The following is a 15,192-nucleotide window of genomic DNA, read 5'->3' as shown; positions in this document are numbered from 1 at the left end:
TGGTCAATAAGTTTTCTTGTTCTCTGTAAATAACAAAAAATAATTAATAAGATGAGGTTGTAGAGGTTGTAATATCCACATTCTATTGTTAGTATGAACTGTTTAATATACAATTAATACTATAAGACATTGGGCAAAGACATAGCAATATTGCCAACCTTAATTTGTCGAGTTGTTGGTGTATGGTCCTGCTTTGGTGTTGTATGATGGAGACGAGCCTGGCTGCGGGGTCCTCGCTCCTCGCTCGAGGAGGCGGTGTGGCCGCCCTGACACCTCTCCGCCTCCTCCGCCTCGCCCCTCCCCGGCTGCCCCCATCACTGTCCCTCCCTGAGTCATCCTCGCCGCCGCTTGACACGCGGCGTAAGGATAAACGCACCTGTAAGAAAGGTTCAATTTTGAAGTTTCCTTGAAATGTGACTTTTCCAAGATGTGCATGGGAAATATAATAGGTAAACGTCTTAATTTCCTAGAATAAATGCATATCCATAGGCAAAAATATTTAATTCTGAGAAGCGTACTGATAATCGTTTAATGTTAAAAACTGACAAAACAGGTGATAGTTTACATAGATGTGACTTATTTAAGATATAAGTATTTGGAATGCAGACATTTGGTACCTAGTATTTTAAATATCGTTTCCAAAAACATCTTTAACTGATATTTCAATTTCTTTATTTGCAAGTGGAACTTGTATTTCACCTATGATGTATCTTATTCTCTCTATCTATGCAAGTTTAAATAGCGAAAAAGTTATAAAATAAAAAACATTTGATGAATTGGATTGATAGAGGCGAGTATTACCTCATGCCGTGCGTCCCCCCACGCTGCCAAAACATGCAAGACTGGAACATCTGGTGGAAGCGGTCGCTCTACGCCTCGCCACCGCTCTGCTAGCACCCATTCCCCATGCTCACTTAATCCTCCAGCTGAAAATAAATACCTTTATTAACTTTAATCAAAACCAGCAACAATATTGCCAGTTTGAAGAACTACGCTAAGTTTTTTTTTATATATATATAGCCATGAATGACTAGACGAGCTTGCCATTCGCCTGATGGTAAGCGATACGACCGCCTATAAACAGTATAAACACCATCCAACTCTTTGAATTACAAAGTATTGTTTAGTTTTTCTTAGTTTTGTCTTATTATATCCAGTAGATCTAAGTAAAGTCATTTATGATAGTAAAATATGATAAAAGCGTTTGTATTAAATTTGAAGTACCTTCAGGCGCGTCCTGCAATGCCCTCACTATGTCAGCGCAAGTGGTGTGGGATCTTACTCCTCTCACCCACAGTTTCTGGCCATGAGCCAGCACGCCCACTTCTTCATCGCTGTAGTCCGAAGACGACGCCTCCATGGTCACCTGGATAAACAATGTTTTGATTTAATCCAGGGTATAAGGTGCCTCGAGATGATTCGACACGTTTCATGAGGATATTTGGGTCAATTTGTTTGTAACTTTTCACAGAAATTGAATTCCCGAGAAAGGTTGATTGCGGAAAAACTACATTTCAATTTGATAATCTAATCAAACTAAAACTGGTAATAGGAGAAGACTTTTGGGCAATTCTCCGAAAAACAAGGTTTTGGCATCACTAACCTGGCTCATTTTTTTTTTTAATATTTGAATGATTTGCTTAGTTCATATTAAAAACATAATTTAAAGAAATATAATAACGGTAAAGGCCCTTAAATTGATCAATAAGACGAAGAAATATAGCTCATTGAAAATTTAAATTATCAGATAAATGAGATCAAGACAGGTGAATAAGAATGGTAGCATATTTAAATTTGTAAAACCATGAAAAAAATTACAATGTCATACTTTTGTCCTCTATAATCAAAAGATTACAATAAGTTATCAATAATTATAAATATTATAATTATTAATTATTATAAATATCATAATTATTAATAACTTGGTTTAAAAGTTTAAACTGAACATCAAATGAAAACCTGCAAATAGTAATCAGTTTCTTTAACAGACACTTTCTCTATGTTCTATAAAATAACTAAATAAATCAATAAGTTTATCATAATCATAAATTAATCATAAACATAATCAATTGAGCAATTTAAATTTTTTTATTAAAATATAATGAGGCAAGTATTCTTTTGAGAATTATATTAGATGTACTATATTATATTTCTAAGACTGACTCAGGCTAATTTCCTAAACAAGTTTAAGAAAATTAGGTCCTCATAAATGTTATCATCACAATCACATAAGAACGATTTCATTTCGGGGCTATTAGATAACTTTTTGGTAGAAATATAAAAAACATATTATTGAAATAATCATTATTAAGGTAGCAACTTTGTTGCAATTTAATTATAATATTCAACCAATTAAAAATGTTCAAAGCATGATTATCAAAGACGTCTCGCTATAAGCCAATATTCGAAATTTTTCATTAAAATTCAAATGTTTCATCATTATAATTTGGCAAATCCAAGTCCTCTGTCGTAGCATTTTCTTTTCCAATTTTTTTTTTTGGCTTGTCATCTTTTTCTAATTTTCTATTTTTTATAAGTGTATTATCTGTGAACGTGATATTAGCAGGCTAAACTTCAATATCAGTCAATATTTAACAACAGATTTTATTTGATTCTGGAGGTACAGACGCACCATAACCGTTTTCTTAAAGAATATTCGGGCAATCTAGTTATCGTAATGAGCTAAGTTCCTTTGTAGATTCAGCTAATGGTACCACATACACACTAATATTATGAGGGGGGAGGATATAAAAACCTGGATGATTATCATGAGGACATAAAATAGCTTCGTCTAAGCAAGAATTCCCGCAACAGCTCAACTTGCGAACAGTTAATAGACGCTGCGCTAAATTCGGACAAGATGAATCTTGTCGACTTTTAATTAACGAGTGATCCAAGTTTAGGAATATATGTCTCGTCAGATATAATTAAATGTGATGGCAATACAATATTATTCTTATTTTCTTGAAAGCGTTCAACATCAGATCCACATGTACTTTCAAGAGGAGTATTAGTAGCTAGCAATTGAGCCGTTTTCTTCTGTTCCCGTTTTCCTTAAATAGTAAGCCTTGGAATTTTATCTCTATCTTTTTCTTTGAATTCTCTGTTTTCTTGGTGACATTTTTGAAATACTGAGTTGCTTTTTATCAGCATTATGCCTAAGATATTTAAGTCAGTCTTTTTCTTGCTTTTCTTTCCATAAATTTTCGATAGTCTTAATCCAATTATATCTTGTTTTTCTGCTAACCGTTTCATGTTATATGAAATGATAATATTTCAATTTTTATAAAGTAAAAAACCTAATCCTGTTTAAAATTCTAATTTAGCTGGCCCCTGTCTAATTCATCTGACGTAAATTCGCCAGAGAAATCCAGAATAATTAGACCCAGCTAAATGTGATTTAAGCACTAAAATGCATCTCCCGTCTAATTTTATCAGAATTCACAAGTAACAAATACATTAAAGAACTTTAAAACTATTTCGATCCTCGGTGGTATTTTATAGAGAGTATTGTGTTAATATAAATTAAATAAAATACGATCATAAAAATTAGAAAACGTACCTTACAAAAGCCAGAATCGTTGATATTATCGTGTATAATTCACTATTTACGTTACATAGGAACATTCTTACTTCACTCTAGCACGGCGGCATCTATCACCAAAGATATGCCGAAACATTTCGGCCGATATGTCTTCACAGTTATTGCAGGTACTTGGCGAAAGCATGAGCCATAGAAATTATGCAAGTACGTCTGGACATTTTTAAAACTTCTGTAAATACGATTTGTTTTACTAATTAATCCACTATAAATGGTAAATCACGGGCGCATAGTTTAAGTATCGATTCAGCTACTTTGAATTAATTAAAGTATTGTAAATTTTTTATTATAAAATATTAAAATCGTAAGTTGGACGTGTGGACGCGCCATATGAATGAGATTTTGCATGTTTAATTTTTTTTTACTGGAATATTATAATATTATATAAAAAAATATGAATAGGCCTTAGTAGAAAACTAGTATAAGTACAATATGAAATATAGATATAATTAAAAATGACCAAAAAACATACATTATCTGACAAAAAACCAGTTTTTTTGTAGTTCAGAGAATTGCCCTTTTATACTTTTTATTGTTTAAAATTAAAGGTTTAAAATAATTTTAATGTTTTTTGCTCCTTGTTAATTTAAAAATTACTAATATTTATAAAAAAAAAAAAAAACTCATTTCGTATTATTTTGAATTAAATAAAAGTCCATTGTTGGCAAAAAACTCATTTGTGATAAACACGGTCCGTCAAAGAAATATTCTTATATCAATTAAATATACGTTTTTAAGTGACTTAGAACTAATCAAGACATGGTTTTTATACGAAATACCAAAAATGGAAACTGCATTTGGTACTTTATCCTATCCTTATTCATTATATAAGGTATAATGGTATTCTTAATAAAATAATGACCTATTTTAAAATTATTTTTGTGGCAGTCGTCTGAAAACTAATTTTTGATTGCTGCCTTTTTTGAAGTTGCTTTAAAATTGAGTTTATTAAAGATAGGTAAAAAATGAAACCTATAACATGAAAAAAAAAGGGAAAAACTATGGTCGCAAACAGAAGTTGGTTGTTTGACGATTCCCACAAATTGGCAATTTTGGAATGGGTCATTATTTTATTAAGAGTGCGTTAATAGATATCTTAATAAGATTTAATTGATCTTGGGCAAACACACCGCTTGAATGTTCGGCAACAGAACTATTGTCGGTGGAACAAGGGTTCATCAGTAAATAAGACACCGTCTCTCCAAAACAAATTTCCTATATTTTCTCTTCATATAACATACATACACTTTAGAAAAAAAGAATCCACACTGACTGCACTGCGACTTACATTAAATAGTTAAGTAAGTACCAAATTGTGCCAACAAACATGTAATTTCAGCTTACGAGAAGAATGCCTTACAGTAATTGATTAGGTAAAAGGTATGCAAAATCTTAAATACTAGACTTATATGAAAGTCGGTACTCGCAAACATCTTTTTTTTTTATAAAATGACAGTTTTCAATGAACGATCCCAATCCCGATCTTCAATCCGATTCCGACACGGAACCAATCAAATAATTCATTTGAAAGCATGTCAAAAAACTTCGTTCTGATTAGACAAAATCGATTGGGATCGTTTATTGAAAATAGCGGTAAGTAGTCAAGATATATTCGATATTTTTAACTTGTTAGACGGCATACTATGTTTAAACTAGAAAAAAAGTTATTTAAGCTTTTAAGAAAATTAGTCAAGCTTGTCTCATTATTCAAAGCTATAAAAAGTTATGGATTAAAGACCTAATCTTGTAATGTTATAAGAATATCCAACAATGACAATACGATGAACGCCTAGAGATCAACATTCTATGAAAACGAATAAAAACAATGCATTATCCACCTTGCAGACATGACTCCTGACTGACGTATCTATTATAAAATGTACGGAACGTGTTCGGAAAATCCCATAGTAAACTTGCATGAGCTTTTATAGCCAACGCCCATAAAAGCTTAGGTAAACTTTCCTAACAAAACAAAGTTCGCCCGTCCGCGACCCGCGCCTGGCACTGGGGGCGGCTGGCGGCCCCACACCATTATCGACGTTGGCTTTTACTGCAAATGCAAGTAAGTATATACCATTCTCGAATGTTTCGTGCTTTTCAGCGGAAAGTATGTTAATAATTTATGTTTTCCTGGTATTTAATACGTAACGCAACGTAAATAATTAGAGTGAAAAATAGTGTAAATGAGGTTTTGCTTCAGGTAGATAATTAAGTATTTAATAGTTATACTAATTATAAGTTTTAAAGTAGGAACTCACTATAGACAATTACATTCCTGCAAACTTTTGCTAATATTATTGACTTGACAATTCATTAATTATTATTAATTACTTTACTGCGTATATAGAACAAAAATATTTTTTCACAAGTTCACAATATGTACTTCTCAATAAAGGTATTTTTATTATGTAGTAAAAGTAAACATAAAATGATTGTAAAATCTTTTGTGGTAAAAAACAATGTAAATGGTTGGATGGCGTGTTCTTGAAGCAATTTAAATTTATGAGTTCACGCGAACTGAACGAAAAATCAACGTTTTCAAACTTCTAAAATATACTTAAATTAATATATAAGCCTCACAGATAGCTACGTCATTCGTATGATACTTAAAACGACGTTTCATCGTCATTTCGAGTGACTTGTGGTCAATCATCAAATATCATTGAAAATTATACTTTTCGGTGAATCCTGCTAGAGACTACTGTTCTATATGTAGTGCAATAGGATGTCACAATACGAAATTAAGTAAGACTTTCAACCCATACAAATCAGATTTGTAAACATTAGCAAATTACCCAAACATTTACTGGAAATGAAGTTGACTAAAACGTCGGGAGGAATTTTTGATATGAAACGCGTTAAAATCCGAAAACAACGGTTTTTTTTATGAAAATGATGTAATCACATCACTTTTCCACCCTCAGGTCATTTATTGCGCAAAATTTGCTGCGATTATTTGCCTTTTTCCAGTTCGTATCTATAATTACAAACTAACGTCAAAGCTTAGGAATAACTATTTTTATGTTTTAGCCAAACTACACTTAATAATGCTTACGTGTTTACCTTCAAAGGCTTGGCAATTTTAGTATAGAGTTCGTGACTTACCCCCATTAGGGTTATCACCCTCGCCCCTTCCACCCCAATTTTACACCCCATATATTCCCTATCTACCCCTTGGCATTTGGGTCGACCGTACCACGCCTCGCTGGGTATGCCAACATAATTTTAATGTTACGTAAGCTGATTGTGTGGAAAAAACACTTTTCATATTTTGTTATTATGCGATTTTATGGAGATTTTGACAACCCTTTCGAAGTGCGTCAATGAACTACGTATTTAGCCTGCATTTTTAGCGAAGAGAAACGTGTGGATAAAAAAAAACTGATTTCAGGTGTCGGAATTTTTCTTTCGGAAAGTTTGTGCAAATGTATCATTGAACATAAATTAAAATATCTATACTGCATATTTGTAATGCTCATCGGCTAATCTTCATACTTGGACTTATAAATGTAATAAAGAATGCTGAGAGTTTTTAGGAAATCCAGAAGCCGTTAGAGCGAAAATGCGTATTTAGATTTTAAATCGCCCTGGACTGTACTTCGATATCCTATATCAGAGTACGTGAGAAATAACCACCTATTTCGTGCCACTTAACTATGTTTATATTTTCCATTCGAGTTACCTGGGGGAAGAGCGCAAAACGGTAGCATCCGTCCGTAACTCGTTCGGTTAATGTTGAGTTACATACATTATACTGATTTTGCGGACTGCCCATCCTGCGATTTACCCTGATGTACTGTTAGTTGACGCCAGAAGTACTTATTCACTGTAGGTTAAGTCCAGCAAATTTGTAAAGCCGTGTGCCCTGGAATTTCCCACATTAGGTCTTAAATTTATTTAAAAAGTAATACCTACTTAGGATAATGAAATTATTATCAACAATTTTGAAATAGGGCATAAGTATTAATTTAAAAAGTATTACGTACTTATGTCAATCAAATTATCGGAAGTTGTAAAATTGAGCGTAGGTTTTCACTACAAAACAATGGACAAAGAGTCTTTGTATTGGCGCCACGGCGTCCAATTTCACAATTTTTAGCACTTATCTGGGTTAGGGTGTGGTGGAAATGAGACGGCGATTTTTTATACTAATGCGAAAAGGAGACGGAAAGAAACAATTAGTTCTATATTGAATGTGTTAACGGTGCTAATTGGTTGCGCTTATAATATTTTCCGTGCAACATCGCCTAAATATTTTTTTATAATTTGTCTCAAGGTTCTGTACATTTCTAAAGCCAAACTATACTAGATTGCAGGAAGAAAAGACGATCGTTTTAAAATCATTTACTCTCTACAATTTCTAATTTCTCTCTATAATTTCAGCGGCCGAACGTAAAAGATCATCGTAGGTCTATGAAGAATGATCCTAAGAACATAATATTATGATGACAGTCCATAGAACAAATAAAGAACGCTAGTACATGTATCATGAAAGTACAGAATGACGGTATCTAAATAGTTCAATTAGGAAAAGAAGAAAATCCGCTTTATGTCTGATCCTCAGGGCTGCCATGTCTATTCTAAAACCCGTTCCAACAGTCATTAGCTTCAGCAGCTGTTTATAGACTTTTCTGTATATTTTAACGGGAAATAGTGTATTTCAAACGTCAACAGACAAATTTAAATGAAGTAGTCTCCGAGTGTATTATAGGCGTACTGCTGTTCGCGCGACGCCCCCCGCTTGATTGGCTGTTAGGTGACAGATAGAGAAGTGCACGACATACTATCGATGAAAATGCTTATCAACGTAATTTTTAGTAAATTGTTACATCATATCAAATTCCTATGCGATTTTTGTTAGTGTATTAAATCGGTCATCAGTTATTGGGCTATTTATCAATTTATTCTCGTTATTCAAATATTTTAATTCTGATATGAAAAGATTTAATAATAAATTTAGAAGACATATCTTGAATGTTTTTTTATAGTTGATAGTTAGCAGAAAAAGCCTTAAACATTTTTAGTGTTATTCTTATACAATTAAGAGCTTAGCACGGACCATAATATAATTTAGGTAACACTGAAAATCATCACTTGTTATTCAAAATGCTATATATTAAAGAAAGTATTCAAAACATAACCTAAGTATCACGTAACACTATAAATTCCTTTCAAAAACCTGTTATAGGCAATCGTAAGCCGATCGATTTATATTTTATCCAACTCATCACCGTGATTCCCTAGACAAAAAAAATACTATCTGAAATAAACTCGATAAAATTAAACGAAAGCATGTAATCTCATCACTGAGCGGGTAACAGGCAAATTATCAGGAGCCCTTACTCAGTGCCGCGTAATGACAGGAGCCGCGCAGCCGCTAGCACGCAAGGACGTGCGAAATTATCCACCACACACGACCGTTAAGATCCACCAGCAAAAGTACCAACATATTGGGTAAAAATTATGGTAAAAGCATGGACCACTTTTACGAAAATTTTAAAAGTAAATTGTTTTTTCCTAAAATATAATTAATTACAAAAAATAATTATTTTACGTAATACTCTTATCGTGCGTGAACTATAATAAAGTATCTATATGAATTTGAATAACCTCGACTAGTTTAAAATGAGGCTACGGTATTGATGTAGGCAAATAATAAATTTATGATTTAATTAAATTTGATAGGTTTAGAAACGAAATAAATTAGTTTTCAAACAAAATATCTATTATGGAGCGTTACAAACATTTCTTTCCCCTCACAACTAAGACGAATTGATTGTTGTCTAACCATTACATCTGTGTGTAGTCTTACAAAAAATAAATAACAAGCCTTGTAAACAAAGAAATGCAGGTTTATAATCTTTGCGGATAAAAATGGGCCGAGTATCGGTAGCAGATGCATCCTTTCGGACCAAATTACTCTTGATTTAATAAAAAGGTAAAGCAGTTTGTAGATTAAATAAAATAAATAATTGCTTTTAACATCACGCAACTGGCTTCTAAAGATCCTCCGCAGTAAGTTATTGTAACTTCTTAAGTTGTCTTTCTGTCAGTGGCTTTAATTTTACTTTAATTATATGTTATTCCGGAAATTTACAATATTCAACTTAGTATATACTCAGTACTAATAACAAAAGAACCCTTTAGCGAGTAATGTAGCCAATTTGTAACAAAGCTACCAGACTTGGCGCCTACCTATTAAACAATTCAACTTCTAACACGAAACGTTCTAAGAAACGGCGGCATCGAAATTATAGGTCTGCTGGCACGAGCTAAATTACTCCCACCAACGAGTTCTTGGAACTGATTCCGAACTAACCTTAGATTTTACATAATAACACTTTAATTCATCGATATTCACTTTTTTCCCGCCATTTTAGGTGATTTATAAAGTGGTTTGAAAAATAACTGGAGTGTTTTATGTTTAACATTTAATAATTATGGTACGTTTTATAATTTTACTACAGTATGAAATGTGTAATTATAAATATTAAAGTTAGGAACGTAATAACAAGCTTTTGTATGTTGTGTCATAAAATAATAATATTCACATCACGGTCAAATCTAAACCTAACATTACACTACACTTTTGAAACAAGCATATTGTAATCTTTTGTATTTTTTTCGGATATAGAGTTGTCGTCGACCCACGGGTACAAAAACACAAAATTACTGCAAAAAAATATAAAAATAGCAAAATTAGAAGTAGTCATCTCCTATTAGCCAGGACAAACAACATTATAACGTCATTAAAGCCCTTATCTAACAACAGTACTTAATTGCGTACTTAGATAGTAATGGTAGGGTGGGTCCCAGCATTGTCTCATACAGTGCGCGCACAAAAAACTAAGCTTGGTCGACGACAGGATTTTTATCGATGTCGATACGTTCACTTCCTATCTTGACTCTATGGGCTAAGTAAGGTTACCAGAATCCTAGGTATGGTTCTGTACACATTCATTTATTTTCAATTCGCCGAATTTGCGATCATGCATCGGATTACAATTCGAACCCCATATGGCGACAGGTTCACAGGTCGTCATATCATTAAAATACCTATGGGAAGAGGCAATCACTAGATTGGTCGATAACCAGAATAGCTAAATTGAAATAGAGGTCCTATTTTCAGTATAAGTACTCAGGTCATAAGATCAGTATGGCCCCTCGCAAGGACTAATAAAGAAGATTATTGCTACTGCTTGACTTATTTCTACCCCGTTAGTCATATCTAGTCACACAATTTTTACTACAAGCTCTAAACTAATATATCATCATAAATATATCAAAATCAAAAGCACTTTTCACATAATAAAATTTAACAACACAATTCCGCAGTGTTGATTGTTTGAACAATAAACAACCGTTACACGAAGGAATGCTCATCTATTACATATGGATTACGAGTGCATAACCGATGATTATAAACAGTAAATCAGTAACAATACCGCGGTAACTGTTCCATCTTAATTCTTAAATGGCGCAAGTTATGGACGCGAGCGACACTTTTTAATCCAGAACAAAAAGCGAATATTAATATCGCCTTTAGCCACGAAGAGCTAGGTAGAGGTGCAAACACTTTTCGCTTGATGAGATAAGGGCAAGCCTATCATTATGAGACAGAATATATAATAGGCATATTTTTTATTTCAAAATGATACTGATATATTTTTATTAATTGACTAAACACTTAATGTGGTGCTTTATATGGGATCAAATGCAGTTTTGTTTATAGATCTACATCAATAGTTACAAAATGTAAGAGATTTTTACAATACGAGAGCCACGAGTGGAATCACTCGCTCGGTGCACGCAAGAGCTGTCAATATCTTCGTAGTAAAAGTAAGTTACTAGACATAATATGTTATTTTAGTATGTAAGTCTTAATATTTATTACCACTAGCTACCACGTATAATTAATTAAGTTTTCTCTCATATTAATATCCCTGTTATATCAAAAAAACTTTAAACATAGTAATACTTAAATTAAAATAATTTCAACACAGTTCTTTTGACTTGCCCCACACACCCACCCCCTAGGGAATTAGCCGTTTCTTATAACAATGAGATGGGAAGTCTGTCCGGATGTAAAAAGCGATATCAATGTTAGCACAATTAAATGATTCATAGAACGTAAAGTTTTTCACATAAATGATAATACATAACAAAACTTTAATATAAAATTACAACATGATTTGAACTTAAAGTATGTCGTCAAAGAAATATTTTTACATAAGGCAAAATAGCGGCACTAGTAATTAAAAAAAAATTACGCGAAAATAATGTCTCGATGTAGCAGAAATTATGGTAGTATTCATGTCTGATTTTCTTACATTCTTGTCTTCAACTTTTTATATTGACACACTAAACTGAGGCATCGGGAAATTCACGGGTATGATAACCAACTCCTGTGAATTCTCCCAGTGCCAAGGTCCAGCATGGTCACTTGTCTTCTAGTCTTCGGTCTTCGATGCTTCTTGAGATATTGAGTTTAAGATGTAAAATTATTATACAAAAAAATATTTTTTAAAATTATAAAATCGTATCTATTTTACGTCGGCCCACTGTTGTGTTGACAAAACAACATTAAATGAGTTAGGTCTTCTCCAACACGCTAGCATATTATGTACGTACTTTGAAAATGATTTAATTTCATACAACTTCTCGTAATTTTTAACCCAAACCTTAAATGTATGTACATTTTCTCACGATATCTTCTATCATTCCAATGAAATTGATAATAAATAAATAAAAAAAATTAGGCATTCATCTCGTTAGTGATTAATTAGTCTTTAAAATTTGTACTCTGACATTTATTAGTCACATTAACAATCTTAATTGGTAAATGAGTTAGTAAATGAGCAAAGTAGTAAGTTAAATTGTTACTCAGTTAAAGCAGTAAGTAAAATTGGTAGTTGAAGTAATAAGTAAAATTGTTAGTTGAAGTTATAAGTAAAATTTTTAGTTGAAGTAATGAGTGAAATTGTTAGTTGAAGTAATAAGTAAATTTGTTAGTCAGTTACCGTAGCAGGTAAGTAAAATGATTAGACAGTTAAAACTATAAGTAAAATTAGTCAGTTAAAGCAGTAAGTAAGATTATTAGTCAGTTAGGCATATACAATAAAAATGTTAGTAAGCTAATATCTAGTAGTCTAGTCTAGTATTACAGATCCTTCATGAGTAAATTAAGTCCGATAATAATTTAGATAAGTCTAATGAAATACGTTCCCCGTATCAAAATAGAAATAAGGATACAGCTAAATCAGTATTACTTTAATGTAATTTTAGTGTGATTTTGTGTATTAAATAAATATTACAATCAAATGAAATAAAACTTAACTCCCAGTGGGAACATCTGGAATCGAGTAGTTTATAATGAATTTGTAAATTAGCTTATTACAGTAAATACTATTCACATTATCAGGGTTGTATTGACTGCAACGTGGACTGGGGCACGAAGTTAAGCTTGGTCTTGCCACCAAAAACTAAACGATTGACATGCTACCCCTTGCACCCACCTATGAAGACAGCCCTGCATATTGCGCTATAAACTTTAAAAACAACTGTATGTTGATGAACATAGTTTTCTGTTTTATATACACGTACTAAGCCGATTATGTCGCGAAAACCAAATGTACTTAATTTAGCGGCAAGTAAAATGGCAAAATCGGCAGTGCCGCCAAATTCTGGTTGACAGCCATCATAGCAATGACTTGTGAAAATGTTTGTCAAACCACATCACAGCTTGGCATTACTGTGATTACGATTAACGGTAACACCGAGATGATACGGTGATTTGCGGCGAACCGCCGGCTCACCGTGACTAACTACCAAAACTGTCACGAGGTTTTTACTTGAGCGTTGGCAACATTGATTTTTTATTGGGTGCAATATTTTTGCGGGTATCCGTTAATCTTATAGCTACACAAAATTCAATCAATCTTGAACCGGCAGATATTTATAGAATCTATTTAATATCTTTCCTTTAAAAGAAATTTGACCCATTACTACCTCTATTCATCCTAATACAATAATTGTCCTATTAAACTTCCATTGCTTTTTTAAACCATTTTCCACGAATAATATCACGTTTCTAATTTTCTTAATTTAAAAATATATGTTTCTTCTAGTTACTAGAAAGTTCGATACTAACTTAATTATTTATTAAAGAAACTTCAAAATTTCAAATAACCCACCTCATATGTTGACAACATCGATAGACTTCAAAATCTGTAACAAAACAATATTGCACTGAATTTCTATTTGAAATAAAATTAATAAAAGTAATATATATGAATCCACGTATTAAAAGAAGGGTAGATTTGCTTTTTCATGAGCGAAATTACGTGAGCGAAATTATCTTAAGATCTTAGATCGTGCATCTAGCTTTCGAAAAAGTATTAAATCCCATGCCATCTACCCTAGCTTCTTAATTTAGGTTGAGAAATATTTTAGAAACATTGGCTCTAGTACTAATATCCTCAATTAATCATGTCATGTTTGATTTCAAAGACAACGGCTGAGAAGGGTACATCGTATACCACAGCTCCTAATTCTAGATAGACAAACGCGTCTAGAACATTCCAAGCCTCACATGTATATGTATTATGTTAATTGCTTTCGTTCACGCCAAACCGTCTGCATTGGAAACAGAATGTTTCTATTAACTAATTCTCGTAGATGATGAAATATTCATTGTTCTGTATGTTTCTCGTGGTGAATCAGCAATCATAGTCATCATTTTGAAGAAATATTAGTTTCTCACGACTCCTAGTGATAGCAGGAATGTTATTAATGCTTTAAAGGAATTGTCTATTGTTGAACTACTATATTTGAGGATCAATGAAGAGCTATTTTGTGTTTCGCAATACATCAGAACAATATAGAACTATCATTACTTATAAAACAGTATGTTCTCCCCTTTCAGGTTAATGACAAAATTAATGTTCATATCTTTACTTTCGATAGAACTTTAAAAAAGGCCACATTAAAAATACTAGTAAATGACTAAACAAAATCGTTAAAGCCATCAATAAATTACTTTTCACGGCTTCCATCTGTTTACCCTCAATCGGTGATTTCCTGATACAGACCCCATGAATTATAAAGCTCCGTCAAAAGCTTTTATGGTAATGACAACTATATTTGCTTTCTGTTGCTTAGCAACCAAAACTCAACATAGCATAGGGTCGAGGGAGGTGGAGGCCGCATGTCCAAAATTTACCTCTCCTAAACTAGGTAATTTTGTATACTGAAGATTAGAAATATCCTTAATTAATTAAAAAATAAATGAAAGAGTATTTTGGGCTTTTTATTTTATAACAAAGACAGGTAAACATAAAATAAGAGAAATTTCTGGTTCTATGTGATTGTTATTCACGAAATTCCAATTATGGTTTCAATCGACTTGTTCATTATTTTGCCAGCTTACAAAAATGCGTGTGACTTGCTTCCTCACTAACCATGACAGATACTGACAATCTCTATTATCAAATGCATCATTTATATCAGTCGAATCACGCAAGCTTTTAACATTTCCCAGCCATACGCCTTCCTTTGTTACTCGGCATAACATATCACTGTCACCATGAATT

The 15,192-nt window shown here is 32.7% G+C and overlaps 1 protein-coding gene across 1 annotated transcript; it reads right to left on the bottom strand.

Annotated features, from left to right (window-relative positions):
- Positions 1 to 88: 88 nt before the first annotated feature.
- LOC115449421 (ras association domain-containing protein 10) lies at positions 89 to 13,830 on the bottom strand. The gene is made up of 5 exons (XM_037447012.1): positions 13,795 to 13,830; positions 1,225 to 1,366; positions 802 to 926; positions 159 to 376; positions 89 to 98 (listed from the first exon to the last, which is right to left on the bottom strand). Exons 1-5 carry the CDS (start codon positions 13,810 to 13,812, stop codon positions 89 to 91), a joined length of 513 nt encoding a protein of 170 aa, XP_037302909.1. The 5' UTR covers positions 13,813 to 13,830.
- Between the last annotated feature and the right edge of the window lie 1,362 nt (positions 13,831 to 15,192).

Source organism: Manduca sexta, unplaced genomic scaffold (genome assembly GCF_014839805.1).
Source record: "Manduca sexta isolate Smith_Timp_Sample1 unplaced genomic scaffold, JHU_Msex_v1.0 HiC_scaffold_52, whole genome shotgun sequence".
Classification (NCBI taxonomy): Eukaryota; Metazoa; Arthropoda; class Insecta; order Lepidoptera; family Sphingidae; genus Manduca; species Manduca sexta.
This window is presented reverse-complemented; position numbering and strand designations above follow the sequence as displayed.

Bases quoted from the DNA above. Each gene is read 5' to 3' on its own strand.
- LOC115449421 (XM_037447012.1), bottom strand. The intron at 927-1,224 runs GTACTTCAAATT...ATTTATTTTCAG, and splicing joins ATTGCAGGACGCGCCTGAAG to CTGGAGGATTAAGTGAGCAT. The intron at 377-801 runs GTAATACTCGCC...CCTTTCTTACAG, and splicing joins GGGGGGACGCACGGCATGAG to GTGCGTTTATCCTTACGCCG.